General features: G+C 35.5%; 1 protein-coding gene across 3 annotated transcripts in view; it reads left to right on the forward strand.

Moving 5' to 3' along the window:
* The window catches only part of GBE1 (1,4-alpha-glucan branching enzyme 1), a 268,264-nt gene extending 248,373 nt beyond the window's left edge, over window positions 1-19,891 (forward strand). For 2 of the 3 annotated variants that reach the window (XR_012021155.1, XR_012021156.1), the window contains one exon: window positions 1-6,713. This exon is cut by the window's left edge. Coding sequence is in view for 1 of the 3 variants with exons in the window: in XM_072806520.1 (XP_072662621.1) it covers window positions 8,500-8,617; window positions 17,249-17,305 (175 nt within the window). In the remaining 2 variants the exon portion in view is untranslated. Of the gene's footprint in view, window positions 6,714-8,499; window positions 8,618-17,248 lie in introns of those variants that run through there. The other variant, XM_072806520.1, reaches the window with a different exon arrangement.
* The last annotated feature ends 1,838 nt before the right edge of the window (window positions 19,892-21,729 follow it).

Here is a 21,729-nt window from a genome sequence, read left to right on the forward strand (position 1 = left end):
GTGCCCAGAAGTGCTCAGGAATAACTGGGGGGTGATGGGGTGCATATGGGTGCATGCATGCACACACACACGGCTGCAGTCTTTTCTTTATAATTTTTCATAGGAAGCTAGCTCAGCCCATTCTCAATCAATTTTCTGAAGCACTGAGTGAACCCTAGAGTATTATGATTTTCTCTTTGGCCTGAAACTTACAAGAGAAAGAGGAATATCTATTAACTATACGTGTAAGTTATGACTTCAAATTAAAAAAAAATGTTTACTACCAAATCATTTGAAAGCTGATTACTAAGATAATCAGCTTTCAAATGATTATTTTAATGTTCACAAACTTTGCAGTCATTCAATGGCAGATGGTGGTAGAGTGCTAGAACTTATTATAATGAGATGTACATCCTGGCCCTTCCAAATAATTTTAAAAATATTTTTGTTATACATATATTTTTATATTTTGTATATTTTTGTTATATATATGCATATATATATAAGTATATGTATGGTTTTTGATTACTCGTTTTGATGTTCTATGCTTAAGTTCAATCATCTGTATAAAGAAAGCTAATTGACCAGGTTGATAATGCCGGTCTTTATATGCTGACTTTAGTAAATGTGTAATCAGTCATCCAGTTCAACTAACCACATATACAAAATGTCTATCTCCAGGGCTCGTACCAATCACAGTTATTCACTTTAAGAATTAACTACTTCAAACCGATATGCATTTGTTTTTACTATTGTGACTTCTCCAAAAAGAAGGAAAGAAATCTTTTAAAATGTCCAAGTAAAACTGTATAGATTATGAAATGGGATTGTGTTAGAAGGGATATTGTACAGATCTTAAATGTTAACTCTATAAAACAAGGAAAGAAAATCAAGGTTGCTTTTTTTATAACCAAAGTAGTATTAAATTATTTCTTCAGGTTTAGCAAAAGCGTGCATAGATAAAACCCAAGAAGGATACAGTTATGTCCCAATAATGAAAAGACCCACTCAATAAATATGCTAGCTACTAATCTAGGTCCTAAGTAGCGAGGAGGTGAGGGGTGGGATGGGTGAAGACAGAAATTCCATGGAAATTGTATTTTAGTAAAAGAAGACAGGAAAATGAAATAGGTTTATAGTGTGTCAAAGGTTGCTAATTATGTGGTAAAAACCCAGGACATGTACGAAGAGGGTGTGGGGAGGTATTTAGTTCTCAGGGTATTCAGAGATAGCTTCTCAACCTTTCTCAGTAGCTTAAGGAGATTTTTCTTTAAAAAAAAAAAAAAAAAAACTAAAATTTTAAAAGGCATCTAGTTTTCAAACAGTTGATATTCTGTCCTATTAATCTTTAATATTACAAATTTTTTACAACAGGAAAAATGTTTGAATCCTAGTGGAACAAAGAGAAGGAAAGAAGGGCACAGAAGTATGGGTCATTATGGAAAAAGACGCCAAATTCAGTGTAAAAAAGTAGAAGAATAAATAGACCCATTTTATATTTTCATCACTTAAGATATCAGTTGAAATGATCCAGGGTCAATAATAATAATATAAATAGCAGCTAATAACTTGAGAATTTTCCCCCACACTAGACACAGTGCCAACCACTTGATACACATTGCTTCACAGCAACCCTCTGCTATGGGCACCCCTGTTTTAACAAATGAGAAACTGAGCCACTGGAAAGTTCAGTAGCTTTCTTAGGGACACATAGTTAGCAATTGCCAGAATTGGTATTAGAATGCAATTGTTGACTCCAAAGTACACAGATGTCCCCACCATGTTTTCCTGTTGTAGGTTTGCAGTCTGTCTGCAAGACATAGCTCAGATGATACTTTCTTACTGCTTATAATTGTCATTATTTTTTAGGGACTTTGAAGTTTCCAATTATCTTTTTCCATTTATATATATTTCATGGATTCCATTGAAGGCTATATTAAAGTAAGTTTGGGAAAAGACGTTTCTTTATAGCCTAAGTCAAAATTATTTTGAGTTCAAAAGCACAATGTGTTTGTAAAAAGTGTTGAATCTGCATGGTCAAAACTCATTTAGATGACAAAGTAGGTGGTTATAAGGTGAAGAAAATCTTATTTTTTTTTCTTTTTCAATTCTAAATAATTGCTATTGCTTCATCAAATAACTGAATTTACAAGTTCTTTAGCTAATCCTTAATGGCACAGACAAAAAGCAACAATTTTAGAAGATGGTTAGGCTAGAATTGTGGGCATATTTTTTCATTATTATACTTTAACTGTGGGCACATTTTTTCATTATTATTCTCTCTTCAGTATTGAAAAACAATGACATTGTTTATTTCAAATTATATAATCTTCTAGGATAAAGAAAAGTTCCTCGGGTTAGTCAAAGTATTCTGTAGAACATTTAGAATAATTTTTCTATATGCATAGAGAAATATGTGGTACTCGATACTTGCTATTGTCATTCAATTTGCTATTTACTGGTATATGTCATTAAGCATGCCTAAGCATAAACTAATAATTTGCATGAAAATTTGTTTCAAAAAACATAGCAATCATTAATTAACATGGTAGATAATACTTGAGCCCCTCATTCTTTGAGTTTGTTTTATTGCTATTCTGCATTATACAGTTCTTAAAAATTTACAGCCAAGAAAGTAAACTTGAAGGAATTATAGTTAATTGCAGAAACCTATTGTTGATGAAACGAGCACATCCTAGAATATACTAGAAATATACTTCTATTATGTACTTATTTAAAACATGTGGTTGTCATTTAAACTTTTAATTAAGACATTGCTCACAAACTTGAATGCATATGTAGCTTTTTACAAAAACACCAAAATTTTAATATGAACTAATAAGAGTTAAAAAAAAAAAAAGTGTTCTCTTGAGAGAAGTTGTGTTGGCATTTATAAAATCTTAAATTACACTTTAGTTATAGTCAGTAATAAATTCCCTTATTTATTTTCACATTATTCTCTGTTTTAATTTTGTTTTAAAAATATAATATTTGGGATTTTTTAAAACTACAGTCAAGACAAGAAAAATTTTAAATGCATATTTTCCATTGAAAGCATAGTCACAATTGCCACATTGCCATAAAATAGTTTGGGAAAAATAATTAAAATATCAGAATTCCTTTTCAATGATGAATTTTTAAGTTCATATATATATTTTAGATGACAGAAGTAGATGTGGGAATGCCTAAATCACACACACACACACACACACACACACACCTACCTCACATTAACACACATACAGATTCATAAAATATACAGCAATACATCACAAGTCTTTGCTACTTTTGCATTTGGAAAAAAAACAGAGAGAGCAGCTAAGAGATGTAATGTTTGGCCCAGTGTATTGCCTAGGCATAATTTAGCTATATTTATAAAGTAAAGGGCCATCTATTTAAGATAGTATACAGTTATAACTGAAGATTTTGTGTATGGTAGCTGGCAATAAATAAAATTCAACTCATGATACATAAAAAGAGGATTATGTTAGAACACTGGAGCTAGTGCTGTGCTGATAATTGTTTTTAGACTGGTAAAAAGATAAAATTGTCTTTGCTTTCCAGCAACCTGTTTTTACTTTACCAGTTCCCTAAAATTTCATATGGAATGTTTCCTGCCTGTGATATAGTTTCTCTCTCCTGGGGTCTTTGAGATCCCAGAAGAAAATTACAATTATTATAATATGGGTGGGTTGATTAAAGAATCAGATCTGAAAATGACATAATAAATACATATATTCTAAGGTACATTTTTTTCACATTTTAGCATGTCTTCAATTGGGATGTGTCCTACAATGAATGGCATGGTAGTGATATTTTTTTTTTCTCTTTATTGGGGATATATAAAATAATTCATCTTAAAATTGATGAGGCCTTAGATGTAAAGGTAGATGGTAACTTACCATCTTTGCCATCTTTATGGTCACCTTGTGGCTGGAGAACCCCTTTCATTGTCACTCAATTTGAAACCTCAGGGGTTGTACCTTACAATAAATTTCCTTAGCTTCATCAGCGGGAGTGAAGTGAGTGTAGTGCAGAATGATATAAATGATAGTACTTCTTACAGCAAAATCCTTATACTTTGAACAGACACTTTATCAAGTGGCTGAGCAAACACAGCAGCTTTTGAAGTATTTGAAGAGCCATTGAATTTAAGAGTCTTCATGCCTTCACTCTGCTTTAATCTTATTAGTACAGGTCTTCAGAACATGGCTCTTTCTTGGTTCAAATTTAAGGACATAGATTATACAATAATGCTTAAAACTTCTTATCTATTTCAACCTGTTGATAGCTGTGTCAAATACTTAGGAAGCACTTGAATTTAAAATAAGAGGAAATCATAATATTTTAAATGACATTCAAATGGATAAGGACCTATTTGATCTCTCTTGTAGAAAAAAGAAATCATCATAAGATAATTCCATCATTCTTTTTTTTTCTTGCTGTATTTTCCCAAATTGAACGAGGTAAACTTTTTGTTCCAATATTTTGTATTCACCAATAAAATGACCAAATGAATCTAATGAACAAAAATGGATCTAGAACAAATACAATAAACTTCAGATATCCAGACTCCATAAGGAATGTTAAGAATTCAGTTTTTTAACATCAGTCTTTTGAATTTAACTAGATTAAATCATTTAAATGAATATCACTTTATCTGCTTTTTAAATTTGTATTCCTCTCATGTCATTCTGGCATTTTTATCCTAAGAATCTCAACTTTAGAATTAAACAAGGAACTGTTTATGAAAGGACTTTGGCTGAGTCTCCATATAGAATAGGTGCCCAGGTGTAGAGGGTAGGGTAATTAGATTACATTTGACTGTTGAGTATGTCCCACCTCTGCCACTGAACTAGCTGTGTGTCTCTGGGCACACACATTGTCCCCTTCTGCTTCTGTCTCCCCAAATTGTGCATCAATGTCCATATTTTCCATCCCAAATCTCATTGATGTTTCTGTGCCTCTCCATTCATCCTCTCTGAGTTTAGCCATACTACTCTCCTTACCATGGTAAGACACCTGATTTTTCTCCCTGACCTGGTCCTTTTCTTGTCCATCTTATTCTACTCCCGACTTCCAGGTTAATTTTCTTGGTTGTCATACTCTTTCTCACCAATCGTCAACATTCTCATATTTAATTACGAAACTAAATCTTAACATCCTAGCCCAGCCTTGAAAACTCTTTATAGACAATCAATCCTACCTTTTTCCTCCTTGGCTCCAGCTCTCATTGCATATTGCTTTCTGCTTTATTTATTGACATTCGTGAGCATGTGTTATCTCTCCTTACAGCTGTAAGTTGTATGTAAACTAAGACCATATCTTAGTCATTTTTTTTTTATCTTGCACAGTTCCTTATACATTGTGTGTATTTAGTAAATGAGTGGGGGAGTAAAGATAACTTATTCTACTTTCCTCGAATACAAAAATGTAAGATATGGAATTTGACCTTTCTTGGTGAATCAGAATTTTCCTGAATGTTTCAAAGATGTATTGAGAACTTTTTATGAAAAGACATTCTGCTAAGTGTCAGGAGGTAGCTATGAATGAAAGAGAGGCTTTTGAGCTATCCTGCTAAATTTATTCTGTCTGCTATGGAATTGGAAACCATATTTAAAAAAATAATTTAAAATAGGTGTAAGTTGGTTCAGTTATATTTTCAGAGAGATATTCTTCAGTGAAAGATGGGGGTTTGCAGGGATTTGAGTGTTGTGTGGGTACCCTATTGTGTGTTTGTTCATGAGAAGGAATAAGGGAATGCTTGAAGGCGAGACCAGAAATCAGTCAATCCAGTTGCTCAAATAACCACTGTAAAATTGTTCTAAGCAGTGTCCCTTACGGTTTTCTAATACTCAAATAATACATGGTTAGTAATTCACAAATATGAGGCTCTTCCACAATTACTACTTTTAATCTTGTGTTTTAAATTATTGTAACTTCTGGAGTTTAAGGGTTGCTTTTCTAAAGGAAGTTATTATGTTCCCTGAGTAAGATAGACACAGGGCTGGGTAATTCCAAAAGTGGCCACAGCAGAATTTTTTTTTTTTAATTATACATCAGAGAAACAAATCCAAACTGATGTTCTAAAACTTTCACTATGGCTTTTGTAAGCTTTTGCTTTAGGACTACAAATTATATATATTCAGTGGTTAGATTCCAACCATTTTAAGTGTGATAATCCCTTTCAATATCAAAAAGAAAGGGACTCTTTTTTTTTTTTTTTTTTTTTTTTATGATAGTCACAGAGAGAGAGAGAGGCAGAGACACAGGCAGAGGGAGAAGCAGGCTCCATGCACCGGGAGCCCGACGTGGGACTCGATCCCGGGTCTCCAGGATCGCGCCCTGGGCCAAAGGCAGGCGCCAAACCGCTGCGCCACCCAGGGATCCCTGAAAGGGACTCTTTTATAACAATTGTTCTTTCAGTATCCTTTATTGAAAAAATATATAGTTTTAGTTTACTCTAAAACTTGTGACTTTTTAAATGAGTCTGTATTTTAGTAATCAAAAGAGATGCATGTTATTTAAAATACAGTATCAAATGTGTATAATAACATAATTTAATCTTCAGACAGTGCCTGATGCAAATATAGATTCTCAGTCCCTTATAACAACATAATTACTCATTCGGTGAGATTTCATAATAACACAGCTACCAGTGAATATCAGCTCACAGGTTGGAACCCCCTGCTTCTGATGAGATACTTGCTTTCTTCAGACACTACTACCAAAAATCTGTGACCTTACCTCATAATTTAATAATTTTTTTTTAAAGTCAAGTGTTTTTTTTTTTTTTAATTTTTATTTATTTATGATAGTCACAGAGATAGAAAGAGAGAGAGGCAGAGACATAGGCAGAGGGAGAAGCAGGCTCCATGCACCGGAAGCCCGATGTTGGATTCGATCCCGGGTCTCCAGGATCGCGCCCTGGGCCAAAGGCAGGCGCCAAACCGCTGCGCCACCCAGGGATCCCCCATAATTTAATAATTGATACTATATTTCAAAAGTTTTGAAAGTACTCTGGAATTGTTTTGTTTTTGTTCTTGCTTTTGCATTTTGAATACTTGTACAAGTATTTAACAAACTAGGGTAAAAAGAACAAAAGCTAAACTTTTATTTTAATTGTTTCTTTCATCCCACATGGCTTCATTTATTTACAATGTCTCCGGTTATCTATTTTCACTATCTGTTTTTTGCCATTAAGTGATTTGGTACACTCAGGTAATTTTCAGCTATATTGAGTGACTTTAAAAGGTGCCTGTGCCCAGTAGTCATCTTTTGAATCCCAATCTTTCTCTCTTTATCCCTCTCTTGTTAAATACTAACATTCAAATTACCAGTTTAAATTTGAGTCAGAGCAGGCTGATCTAAATTGAGTGAAATGGAGCCACCCACTCCCAGCAAAAGTTCCTTTAGGGAGTTTGTCTACATCCCCTATCCAGACAGACGTGTTTCCTAGGCGTGAAAATGATGGTCACTGTTTGTCACCACGTGTACTTTTAATGTGGTATTGTTTAATGAAAATATACAAACATCTCTGGGTTAAAAATTTATGTACCAGATGAAGAAAACACAGAGCACTTAAATCTCTTTGTATCCCTCCTGAAGCTAGAAGAAAGGTAAGATTTCAGTGTATTGAGGTACATTTACTGAAGCAGTTTTGTATTAAATATCATGTCTAGACGTTCAGAGCATAATAAATTTGAATGTAATAACCATCACTTTTGTTTTGTTGTAAATACAGTATAAAACATGTCTAATAACTCACCTGAAGAGCCAGGTTTTAAATTGTAGCAGACCACATGATTACAACATGAATCTACCTGTAACATGGATGGATAGTATATTTGCATGATCTTGTGTGTTAGCAGGAGGAGGCCTGCTTGGTTCTGCACTCTTCAGACCACACACGGACCCTTGGTTCATATTTGTGTTCCTCAGTTTGATAACCAGGAACCAAAAAACTGTAATGAATTTGGAGATAAAGAAGGAGTAAAAAACCATATCAAATGAGAAATTCTTAAAGGTCCTGGGATTGCATTTAGTATGTATTTAATAATACGTATGTATATGTAGAGAACACATAGAGATAGCATAACTATTATTAAATATTTGAAAGGTTACTTTTTTTTTAATTTATTCTTGTTGGCTTTTCTGGGTTGAAAAGTCTCAAGAAGTCAAATTTCCATTCACTATAGAGATGAATTTCTAATGAATGGGATGGGCTGTATTAAGAGAAAAGTAGATTCTCTGTTATTAATAGGTATGTCAGTCCCAGGTTGGATGATCATGTGATAAGCTGTGATAGGATAGCAAGGATCCCATGGGTGTTTGGGCCAGATGGTCTTTAACACCCCTTTCAAACATGAGTATATCTGAAATGTTAGAAAAGGCGTGGGTATATAACACAAATCATGATTTCGCAGTGTTCAGAATACTCGCTTTTAAATTGCTATCTCAGAACAAATTTATAGTGTTTCATTTCACTACTGTACCATTGTGATTCCTTAAAAGTTGTACATTCAGAATTGTGCTAGATACAGACGCAGCAGAATATGGAGGACACCAGAGATTGGACCACAATACCGATTTTTTTTCTGAAGATTTTAAACATAATGAGCGTCCCTTTTCTCTTTTGGTAAGTAAGGTCTTTAAAAAGATCTTTTCATTGCATTTTCATTTAACCCTTTATTTTTAAAGCAATGTTTTTGTTCAAAGAAACAACTCTTCAACAAAGTGGCATGCAAAAAACAAAACCAAATCAAAACTCGGTGGGGTTGATGGAGAAGTGAGCTGAAATACGGTGCTGTGCTGAATTTGGTGTTGGAAACTAAGGGGTATTTGGTGGACAGTTGAGGAAGTTTGGACATTAATAGGATTAAAAACTATTTCTCAAAAAATAAAGGGAAGGCATTTTTTTTCTATTTTTTATGCAATAGTTTATTTCCCTTCTATTGTCGCCTTTTTTTTTTTTTTTAAGATTTTATCTATTTATTCAGGAGAAATACAGAGAGAGGCAGAGACACAGGCAGAGGCAGAAGCAGGCTCTCTGTGGGGAGCCCAATGTGGGACTCGATCCCCAGACCTGGGATCACTACCTGAGCCAAAGGCAGATGCTCAACCACTGAGCCACCCAGGTGCCCCTATTGTTACTTTCTGTATAATATTTTACATCCAGCAGATTTCTATATTACTGATTCTCTAATGAAGTTTGATTTAAAACAACTTTATGAGGGTCTAAAACAATCTTTTTTTCTTTCCTGTAGTAATTAAAGACTGAATTTATTCTACTTAAAAAGTTTCTAATTTCCTCATGTCACTAAGGAAAACTTTAAATCATATGACTAACTTTTACTTTGTGTTGATAACACATATGAAAGAATATTGCTTTAAACTACAAGGTTTCAATTTTTTTTAAAAATGTAGAATTTAGAAACTATCCAGATTTGGAGGAAAATTTGTTTAATTTACGTCCAGACAGTAAGCTCAGGTCTAAAGTCTATATATCTACATTATGTTTTTTTTTTTTTTTCCTTTTCCTGATTAGTCCTATGCCTCTTTTCCTCTCCCTCTCTCTCTCCTCCCTTTTACTCTCTCTTCCTCATTCTCCCTCCCTCTCCTTCCCTCCTTCTTTCTCCCTCCCTCTGCCTCTCTTTCCCCGTCCTTCCTTCCTTCCTCCCTCCCTATCTTTTGCAACTCTCATTTTCTTGTCCCTTTCCTCTTTTGTCACTCTGCTTCAGATCTGCATTTTTTTCACCATGAGAGGTCTTGGATTAAGATTTGTTTCACTTTTGTGAGGCCAGGATGTATCTAACCTATGTATAGATAGCTTTATCACAGCTGTTAAATTGTTTCATTTTCCAAAAATTTAGGTATAAGTCAAAAGGGAGCATCTGTAAGGGACCCTTGGTTCCTTCATTTTTCTATATATTCCCACCTCCTAAAATGGTGGCAAGTACATCACTCTGTAAGTCAACCATGTTATATACAGAATTCGCTTGCCAAAGACAGTGGCATAAAATAAATGAAAAGAGCAGAGATGAGCAAAATTGAATTGCTGATTGCAGGTTCTGAGGAAAGTGTAATGGCCACAGGAGACTTGCGTATTATCCTCTGTGTGTGTGCATATAGGTGGTGATGATGGGGATACTTATATAGCTTTAGATACAGGTGTAGATACATACACATTTTTAAGAGGGAGGACTTAATGGTACTATCAGATTTTTTCTCCACAAAGAATAATTATTGTAGTTTGTCAGAATATTCAGTTTTGCCATATAAAGATTGATAAAACACAGTTTTTGAAATGAATTTTATTTTTTTAAGACTTTATTTAGCGAGAACACATGAGTAGGGGGAGGGGCAGAGGGAGAAAGAGAGAGAATCCCAAGCTAATTCTGCACTAAGCTAATTCCCTCGGAAATGAATTTTTAAAATTATCTTAGAGGGGTCCTGAGTGGCTCTGTCAGTTAAGCATCCAACTCTTGGTTTCAACTCAGTTCATGATCTCAGGGTAGTGAGATCAAGCCCCAAGTCCAGTTCCATACTCAGCATGGAGTCTGCTTCAGATTTTCTACTTCTCTCTCTGTCCCTCCCCACCCCATTCATATGCTTTCTCTCTCTAAATAAGATCTTAGGAAAATTATCTTAAAGTTCTGCAATAACCAAGAGTTAGAAACCCCTGAGGGATTAAGGAAGATCATTCAGCTTGCAAAGAGGAATCTTGGCTGCATTAAAGTGGAACTTGAACCAATCAAACCAGGCTGAAAGGAATTTGGAAGAGGCAGGCAAAATTCGTAGGTAGCAAACTTTATAAGCTTCGCGTATCCAGGGAAGATTCTGTAGGTTAGAGAGGCCTGGTAGTACATTGAAAAGACCACAGAATGTTGTGGCAGCAAACTTGGGATCGAGCCCCCTGTCTTCTACTTAGTCACTATGAGAACTCACCTTTCTGTGCTGCATTTTTCCCTCACCTGTGTAGTGAGGATCAGTAATAGTATACTTTCTACAGCAAGAGATTCTTAGGCAGCATAAACTCATTAATATGGCCAATATTTTTGGAAACTGCAACATGCTATTGCACATGTATTTTTAAAGTTATAATTGTCATGGCTATTCAGTTATGTTTTTAAGTATTTTAAGCCACATCAAAATACTAGGTGCTTTGAGGACACATAGTTAAAAAGACTTTCTCCCAATTTGAGGGAAATTATAATCTTAGGCAAGGGCTCACAATCTTTGGAGATGGGCAGAAAATATCTTGCCATCCTTTCAGTTTTTGTAAGAGTAAAAATATTCTATCATAATTAAAGCAAGCCAACTAACCAGTGGCAGCAACAGTGAGGAGATTATTTGGCAAGTACTTATTGAATTTACTTGCAAATAAGGAATGCACAGTTCTAAATTAGCAGGTGGAGTGGAGAGAATCACATAAGCCTTGATACCAGTTAGAGGAATACAGTGCTGCAAACACACGAAAAATAGAACATAGCTTAACCACTGCCTGCATTGGAATTCTGATCCAACTTGGTCCACAAAGGTGATAATTAGCTCTGTCCTCCCAGCAGCAGCATTTTGTTTCAATAACTTCAGGTGCTTGGGTGCCTGGGTGGCTCAGTGGTTGAGCATCTGCCTTTGGCTCAGGTCATGATCCCAAGGTCCTGGGATCGAGTCCCACAACAGGCTCCCTCTGGGGAACCTACTTCTCCCTCTGCCTGTGTCTCTGCCTCTCTCTCTGTGTCTCTCATGAATAAATAAAATCTTTAAAAAAATAATAACTTCAGGCATTCAGGAAACACTCATTTAAATGTCTTTGGGCTCTAGGTGAAATGATTACTGGCTTTAATATAGGAATAAGGGAGCCCAAATAGACCAGAAAATCCAATAAAACATGTTCCTTCTTGCCAGACTTATCCTTTGAAGAGCCAAAGGGGGGAAAATCACATTAAAGAACAAACCTATTCTAAGAATGCCTCATTATAATAGAATTCTTTATTAAACTGGGTCATATGTGCTGGGATCCAGTCAGGTTTCTTGAACACGACTGTAGGCACTACAGGTCTTTTATTCCACCACCATTGTGAGATCACTTTTGCCTCTCACATGCCTGGAATAAGGGGGAGAAACAAAGCCTTCTTTCCTCCTCCATGAAATTTCTGCCCATCAAAACAAGTTTGCAGTATTTACTAAAGCTTAATTTGCAAGCTCAATAATCCAAAGGATCTGCTGAATATGTGTCAAATCTGTCTTCAAAGATAGTAACAAATACAGCTTGAAAGAATCTTAAAATATGAAGGAATCTTAAAATAACCATACAAGCTGCAGCCTCAGCAGGTACCATTCTAGCATCTTCCTTATTATATAGTCCGTAAGGTGAAACTATGAAGCCAGAGGAGAACTGTATGTGTACTACTGTTGAGACATGTTTGCTAAGGTCAGAGTATCCCACAAATGCCAAGAAGCATTAGGGCAGAATTTCTCCATTCTGCTTTACTGGCAATTATTGAAAACTCCATTTTAGCACACCCATTTCTCTATATCTTGATTTCTGATAGAGGAACTTGTATGTTACTTATGTGTCAGTCAGTGCACTGGAAGCAGGGAGGTTTTCTTTCCCTTCTCTGGTTCATAAATTCAAATTCCATGGCACAAATGGAAGAACAGATTATTGAACCTAAAATGAATTCGTTTCTTTTATAGTAACTCAAGTAGTCTCAAGGGTGATATGTAAATAAGGCAGTAATTTTAGCATTTATTATTTTGCCAGTTAGACTCCTTATCATTAAGAAGTAGATCTGTTTATTCTTATTCTAAATTTGGGAATTCAAAAGTAGACTTTTGGTTTAAGTAAGGAATTCGGTGTAGATGTATCTTTTATTGTCCTAGGTATTGAACATACAGTTTAACAATTGGGAAGTGTCTCTTGCTCTATCCAAAATCATAAACATGTTTAGGTTTTTCAGATAAGAAAAAAATCAAATTTGATTCTTAAAGCTTTTTTAATATTTCTAAATTAGATAATATAGATTTCTAAACAGAAATATTTATTAGCATCACTTTTCTCTTAATGCAAAATAATGAATTAGAATAAGATTTATTTTTTCTTAGAAAACACTTTATGAACTAAAACACATATGTGAAAATTAAAATTATTTTATATATCACACTTATTTTTCAAAATAATTTGTAATTCTTTTATGATGAATATGTGTATGTAGACTATTAAAGGTCTAATGCCCTTTTCATCAAATGATGTTTTCACTCTTGAATTATGTGCTATTACTAAATTTAGCAATTTCTAAGAAAATTTAAAATTATTTTTTATTTAAAAGTCATCTTTAAATTTAGTTTTCAAATTTGTGACACCTGTTTTCAAAAACTGTATAATTACTTTTTATGACTCAATTTTGCAATCCTAGAAGAACATAATACTTTGCCTTTATAATATAGTAGATTATTGTGTGATCCATTTTGGTTTTGTTGTTGTTGTTGTTGTTTTGGCCATGTGAGTGTTCAGCATAGTGATTAAGTCATTAAGGTAGTCAAAATAACTGGATAGATTAGTATGCATTTTGTCTCTCTTAATAAATGAATTGGATTATACTGTTGCATTCTGATTCCTTCTGAAGTGTTGACTATAAATATAGCTAGAAAAAATTAAAGTCAAAAAAATTCAAAAAAAAATTAAATTCATGGCCATACATTACATTGTCTCATATGTCCTTAATGTGATCCTAACTATAAAATCTTTAGGGCTTAATGCTAACACATGGGCATGGTAAATATGTTGATCAGCATATATTTTCTGTGATATGCCTACTAAACAGTTTTTATGTACATGTACTTAAATATAAATTGTTTATATTTAAATATGCTTAAACATTTTTATGTTTAAACCTACTTAAATTATGTTCATATTTCTTTTTACTTGCTGTATGAATCAAAACTATTTTTAGAATTAAAATTATAAAATGAGTTACAGAGCCAATACTTAGCACTAAATTATAGAGCCCCCAAACTGTTCATGTCTGTAATTGTCTCATCATAAGGATTAGTTCTGATTATCTTAAATCCTTTACTATAATTGCTAGTCATTTCCTAACCACTAAGAAAATTGATTTCCATACTCAGAACCCTAATAAAAAAGAAAACTCAAAATTCCATAAACAGCCATAGTTAAGAAAAATCACTTGCTTGGGGAAATTTTTTCATGTTGCCTATACTGCAAGGGCTCTAGAGCAACATAAACACATTCTAGTAATTAATACTGTGGTGAAAAATATAATTACACAATATTCTCGTTAATGATACTATACAATTATCAACTGAAGGTTTTTGAGCAGATAATATTAAGAGGTCTCTGAGTGTGACTGGAATTGGCATCAGAAAGCTCCTTACATAAAATGACTGGCCTCATTTAGTAAGAGTTCTTAGAACATTTTTTAACCATCAAATGCCAAAATAGGGAAATTCAATGCATATATTGCAAGCCTTGAACTTCTTATGTCATCCCTTTTGTTTTCTTCCTAAATTTGAGGTGGCTAAAATACCAAAAGATCACAGAAGGTAAGATTGTTTCTAAATTACAGGTTTATAATTATCATCTGTATTTTATTAATGAAATGAGTTACGAGGTTATGCATCCAACAGAGTAGATACCAAAACTGCAGGATTCAAACAGGAGATTGATGTGACCTGTCCTGATAGATCCCTGGGCCACACTGAGCAGAGACCTGTCGTTATTTGTTTAGGTCTGACTTGTTTGTTTCATGGCACCTGCCTAGAGAGCCTTGGACTTACCAGAATCCTTTCATATTCATATAAGACCATATCTAAAATCAGAGACATGTTTTTAATGTAAAGGGAACTGAGATTCTTTTGTCCAGTCTTTGGTGCTACTGAAAAATGTAGATTGCTCTTCTGTTTTAAAATGCTTAGTTCAGAATCATTCTCTTATAACCTGCTGCCCCACTGATTAGTTCCTCCTAGTTCCTATGATTCCCCAAACAACCCACATAGAATACAGTAAGTACATGGCAAACTCCTTTGAATGGGCACAACACTATCTCTCAACTGCTGCCTATTTTGATAAGAGTTGGAGAGAGATTTGGTTGAACCTATAAATTATAAGGAAAATACAGGGAAACAAATTATGGCATTGACATACAGGGTTTCTCCACACTTAATGACTTCAAGGATATAATGTTTGTCTTTTGGGAGTACTGGAAGCAAATCAAACCGTGAGACATTGAACTACCCAGTGGCTGTTAGCATTTGTGAAATTTTTCTCAGATAATGATGATCATTTTCTAAATCACTATTAACTGAAGATTAGAAAAACTCTTCTCTAGTTATTACAATCATAATATAAATTTCTTAAAGTGCTGTCATTTTACAACCACTTTAATCTATTGTTCAAAACCAACCAACTATGTTAGTGTATCTGATTTTTTTTTCTTTTTTTTTTTTTTTTTTTTTTTTTTAGCGTTGTGAGAGTTCTTTATCACAAAAATCTTAGGGGAAAACATTGTGTCCATTTGCAGCCTTGAGATATATTGGGACATACCATAGTCTCATTCAGTGAAAATCAGCTGTTGTTCTTTTATTTATTTCTTCCTTAAGCTCTGCCTGCTTTGCATCTTTCATCCTGATTTTAAACTATAAAGTTTTTTTTTAACTCATCAGTCAGACTTTCCCTTAAAGATAAGATGACTGAAATAATAAAATGCCAGCAGTGTTAGAAATGGAGAGATACTGTCACAATAACAGCAGTCTCATTATTTTTGCTCTTTTTGTTTTGTTTTAAAGATTTTATTTATTTATTCATGAAAGGCACAGAGAGAGAGAGAGAGGCAGAGACACAGGCAGAGGGAGAAGCAGGTTCCCCACAGGGAGCCTGATGTGGGACGCCACCCCTGGACCTGGGATCTCGCCCTTAGTGGAAGGCAGACGCTCATCCACTGAGCCGTGGGTGTCCCTGTTTTGGCTATTTGTTAATAGTAAACATGTTGTATGTAAAATAGGACATAAATATCAAGCAGTTCAGATCACTTCTCAATTTTATAAGAAACTTTTTCATATATAAGTAAGTATATTAAAGAATATCTTATGATATATGCATTTATTGGTCCCACTTTATTCTTTTAGTTAGTCATCATTGGCACCTACTTTGCCCACTGGCACCTGCTAAGAGTTAGAAATATGAAGACATAGGGCTTCTGCCCTTGTAAAGTTCATAGTCTGATGGGGAGAACCGATCATAAATGTGAAAAAATCACAATTGTTAGATGTTCAGAAAGAAATTACAATGCCCTTTAACTGGAGAACTCGGATTCAACTCTTGTCTCTGCCACTTACCAAGTGTGTGACACTGGGAAAACTATTTAGCTGCCCCATGCCTCCATTTCCTCATCTGAAAAACGGAGGTGATAGCAGTACTGCCTCCTAGGGCTGTTGTAAGGATTGAATGAACTAGGACTTAAAAGAAAAAGACACATAGACTAATGTCGCGTGTGTCCCAAACAAGTACTGAGCAACTGTTAGCTGCTGTCATCGTTTGGCATCCTCACGTTACAGAAGGGAACTCTGGGACCCGGGAGGCAAAGCAACATAGCCATGGTGACCCAGATTAAAAAAAGAAGGAAAATATAAAAATAAAAATGAAAAAGGAGGAGGAGGAGGAAGCAAACAAAAATGGACTAATAGCAAACGAAGTGAAGAAACTGTCTAGCGTTGTCAAGGGACAACAGCTCTGTGGAGCTGAAACTTTTTAAAATGCAAGAGCTAAGGGGCTAGCACAGCAAAGAGCATTCGGAGCAGAGACCAGAGTTGGGAAGATGTGCCGGGTTTAGGGAGCGAGGGGTGAGGGGAGAGGAGATGCGTCCCCCACCTCGAGCCAGGACGGGAGACGGGTTCTGGGACAGAGCTGAGCCGGACCGCAGGGTGGGTGGGTATGAGGGGGTGCCTCCGTCGCAGGCTGCGGGGGGACGGGTAACACTGCGGAGCCCTCTGGGGGGTGAGGGGGTGGAGGTGAGGGGTGCTCCTCCGCAGGCTGGGGTGGTGGGGGGGACACTGCAGAGCCCTCTAGGGTGACTGCCTCCAAAGAGACTCAGGTGGACGCCAGGATCGTAAAGATGCCTCCTGGGAGCCCCAAGACTCCTAAAGAACCCGTAACCTGAAGCAAATGTGAGACTGCATCTTGTCCTTTTGACATAACGTTGTCGTGTCCGGTATTTCTTCCTATTGCACTGACATGATTGTGTTCACTTAGGTGTACATTCCGAGCCGAGTGGGCCTCATCCTGCAGAATGTGGATATGCCCAACTGAACCCACGGGATTTCAGCTTCCAGGAAAATGTGCGCTTGTTTTCGTCTTCTCATTGTCACAGAGCTTCTAGTGTGCAAGCTTTTCAAAATACAGTTGTCTAGACGAAACGTCAGATGTCTGAAATTTAATATTGGTTTATGCAAATGAATGTCACATTTTGCTTTAAGAAGTGCAGGGGGGAATAGTTTTTGAAATTTCAAGGAAGCTAGACTGTATTTTCCAGGCATCTGAGCAGCTACGATTCCCAAATGAAGTATTATATGTAATGTCTTTAAACAACTTTACTTTCTAGGTCGATATATGATACTTAAAGTTCAAATTTGAATCATGTGTCATGTATGATAATTACTGTTGAATGTACACAGTACTTTTTTAAGATGAACATTTGATGACTTTATTTGTTCTAAGTATATCTTGGTTTAAAATACAAAGCACCAAGGTTGCTACTATGTTTTTTTTTTCCAAATTGTGTTTAGAAATACTGTAATAAATATGTAGTAATAATATAAAAAAAATTGGATCAAAGATAATATAAAGTCATTATAAACTCATCCATGCTTCATTTTGCATAAGTTTTGTCTTGTGATCTCTGCTTCACTTAGTATCTTGGTGGATGCTGATATGTCCGTCATTCTGAAGACCTGAATTAGTAATTGTAACATTTCAGAAAATGTCTTTTACTTTGGATCAATTAAAAAAAATGCAGAATTGCCTTTGCTAATGTTTACTTAGCTGTACTACCGCAGGGATGGATTTGGAATGAATGTTAAAATGCTTATCTTAACTCTGATACCTTCCCCACATATATGCACACCTGCCCAATGGACTAGGCATTGGGATTAATAATGTTTTCTTTAGGTACCATTTTGTAATGTAAAATCATACTAATTCAGATATCCAAGCTACCCTGCAGCTGTAAACCTGAGCACTTGTAGAAGTTGAATTTACTATCTCAACTCAGTGGGATACTCAATCATGAAATTGCCAGTCAAGTCATTAAATAGAAGGCTACACAGGTCTAAAATCATTGATACATAATTCATTCATAACTGAAAAATTATGATGCATTTATAAGACAAAGTGTCTGTCACATTTTTAAAGATCTTATTTTCCCTTTACAATAATACATTAATAATGACTGCTCCTTTTTTTGCTTTTAGCCTGATTATTCGTGACTAATGAACAGTACTTGGAAGTCTGTCTATTAAAAACTTATACAGTACTAGAAAAGATTAGTAAAAGAGACTTCTGTAGCTAAACCTACCATATATTTACCATTTTTCTTATAACTTAGGTCTGAAACATGTTGTTTGCTATAACTTCAAAGTAGAATAATAGTTTGATTTCCTGAAAGAATCAGTGATGCCAGCTGAGGATTATATATCCTAGGAAGCATTGCCGAAAGCCTCTGTGTTGCTTTGCCTGTTACAGGAATGTTATGAATATGTTAGCACTGCCATGATCTGTGTACATTATACCCATTATTGATAACAGTACAATGTACAACCAAGATGTTTTGTGTCCTAGTTTATAATTTCTTACTTTTGCATATCTTTTGTTTGAAGAGACTGGGAGTTTTCTATCACAGCTCCTTGAAAATAACAAGAAGTTGCTTCACACCTTGAGCCCATTTTCATTCCCTTGTGACCTCTGCGGCAAAATCAAAAAGACCAGAAAAAGTATAATGCTATGTTTTCATTATATTGATTGACTTTACTAATATGAGTTTTAGACTTTATTGGTCTAAAGTTCAAATTTAATAATGTAATCTAAGTTGCCTTTGTCAAATGCTCCCCCCCCACAAAAAAAAAGAACAATAAAAAGATGTCGCGAGGTAGAAACTATAATACATGCAAACAAAATAGTAAGAGTTCAAAATAGAATGTAGTTTTGTTGTTAGTGTTTTTCCTATCAGAGCAGACAGCCTTTTTAGAACATTCTAATAATATTATATGGCATTTCTCTATATGGGTCTTCATTTTTGTATCAAAAACTTTCTCATCATGTACTCTAGTGAGAAGTTCTGTGTTTTTACTGGTGAAACATTTTCAACAATCACCACAGAGAGATACAAAATTTTACTCTCTATGCCTTATAATTTTTTTGTCCTCTAATATGATTATCACTCACACCAAAACTGAGAGTCCTCTTTGTTGACTGTTTTAGAGCAAATATTTTTACCATTCTGCTCCTGTATGTTCTAGAAAACATATGATTACAGATATCTTTCCATTGTTTTTTAATATCAGTGAATGGCTAGTAATTACTCTTTTATCCAAAATAGAATTTACCCCTAATGCCAATGATGTTGAATCTTTTAACAGTAGCTCTTGTGGAAAATACCAGTCTTTAATAATCAAAAACTGAACTGTAAACATTTTCCCTAGAATGTTTCCCACTTGATATCACTTGAACTCTGAGGGTCAACTCCTTTCATATGATTTTTTCCTGTACATTTGATGTTTCTTACATTGTCCCATTCTTTGCTGATGCATTCATCTCTAACATAAAATGAGGGATTTAGCCACCATGTTCCTCAAGTTCAAAAAATAACCAGTGACAATAAATTGACTTTTCTTGAGGCAACTGTGAAAGAATGCATGTATTTTTTCCTCTTGACTCGAGCACTCCCCTTAGCAATATCGGTTCAACATTTGTCAACCATCAGGGTTACAGCCATTGCTATGCGGGATCATACAGGAGGTTGTCTGAATAAGGAGCCTATTCTTCAAATAATACAGAAGAGAATGCAGACAGATCTCGGGGAAGCGATGAAGGGTAATATGTTTTCCTCTCATGTTCAGCTGCGGCTTCAGGGCAAATATCTTTTCACTGTCTCTGGTCCTGCAGCCATTGAATCCTGTGATGAAAGCAACATAAAATAGGTTTCCTGTTGCTCTTCCTGTTTAGAGCAAGCCAAAGCAGATATACCTGATAGAAACCAAAACAGTAAAGCAGCTTTCTGACTGGCCTCACACCTCTGAGACGATTTATTTTTGCCTCTTTTGAGTCATATCCTGAACTGGGGTTCTTTAGAGTCTTGGGTTTCATTAATCTGTAGATTCCTTTTAGGGAAACAAGCCCTGAGCTAAGAACTTTGCTACGTAGAATATTTGATGAAAGAAAATAGAAATCTAAGCCTAGCAATGTCATGTCCTTTATTCAGCAGAGTTCATTTATCATTCACGATGCGTTAGAATTAAAATGTAGATAAATTTCCCCCACTAAAGCCAGCCTTCAGGAGGGAAAAAATCAAATGAACTCCCTACTAATTTTTTTGCTCTATTATCTTATTAATGGTGATTTGTAGAGAATTGCAGAGAAACATTCATACTTAAGGGCAGCATTTCTTAATTGGTAGTGTGAGAAATTAAGATACAGTAGCTCTAAGTGTTTTTGCCTTTCTGTAATTTAAAACATTACATCTGGATTTTAACTCTTGGCAAAAACTGTGTAGAGAATGTAATGTTTATTTACATGAAAAAATGTATTTTGTGATAGATATGCTTATGCTACAGGGCATGTCATTCAGAAGTTGGCTTATGATCTACAGTTTTTCTTGTGATTTGTGCCAGACCAGAGAGAGCTATTTGGCCCTCACATATTCTGGATAGACCACTTCACCTAGAAGCCTGCACTGTATTTTACAAGAGCCATGCGATACAATGGTCAGAAGGCCTGTGCTCCAGTTACAGCTCTTCCTTTCAGAGCCTCCTGTCAGAAAGCACTCACTGACTCTTAGTTCTTATCTAGGGCAATAAGACAAAGGGGAAAAAAACAACAACAACCATCGGTTTTATAAATGCTATTGTTTGATCAACAGCCAAATGAATGGTGAACATCTTTGAAGTCTGAAGTTCGATGTCAGGGACACACTACCTCACCATCACCTGCCTATCCTTCAAAGCTTCTGCACTGAGTTATCCGCCCTCCCCCAGGCAGGAATGTGTGGGCTGCTTTAAAGAGAAAGGCATTTTGCATTTCCTCCCCCAATGCAAGTGACCAAATGTCAATCCTCCTCCACCGCTGCTTTCCTTTGCTTATTTTAGCTTTCTCTCTGAGTGCACTGGGACATTCCAGTGAATTCCATTCCCCTGCAGCCAGTGTTCTGCCTCCTTAGTGGTCCATTACCCTCTGAACTTTGCACTTGCATAACTCAGCCTTGTGAATGGAAGTTCACAGCCCATTTCTGGTACCCAACAGGGCAAGGGAAAGTGTATATGCAATGAAATAGCCACAGGTGCCCTCCAGTGAGGGATGGCAACCACGTGCTAAAGGGGTCTGTGTTTCCTTCTTCCCCTTCTGCTCACACTACTAACAGAGGGAATTAATTGCAGAGGAAACTCTTAAGAATTGCACAAGAGAGCTTAGGTTAGAAACACTTTGGCCCATCATTTTTGGGATTGAAAGTCTGTACTCTCTCA

The sequence above is a fragment of the Canis lupus genome, chromosome 30 (genome assembly GCF_048164855.1).
Source record: "Canis lupus baileyi chromosome 30, mCanLup2.hap1, whole genome shotgun sequence".
In the NCBI taxonomy this organism is placed as follows: Eukaryota; Metazoa; Chordata; class Mammalia; order Carnivora; family Canidae; genus Canis; species Canis lupus.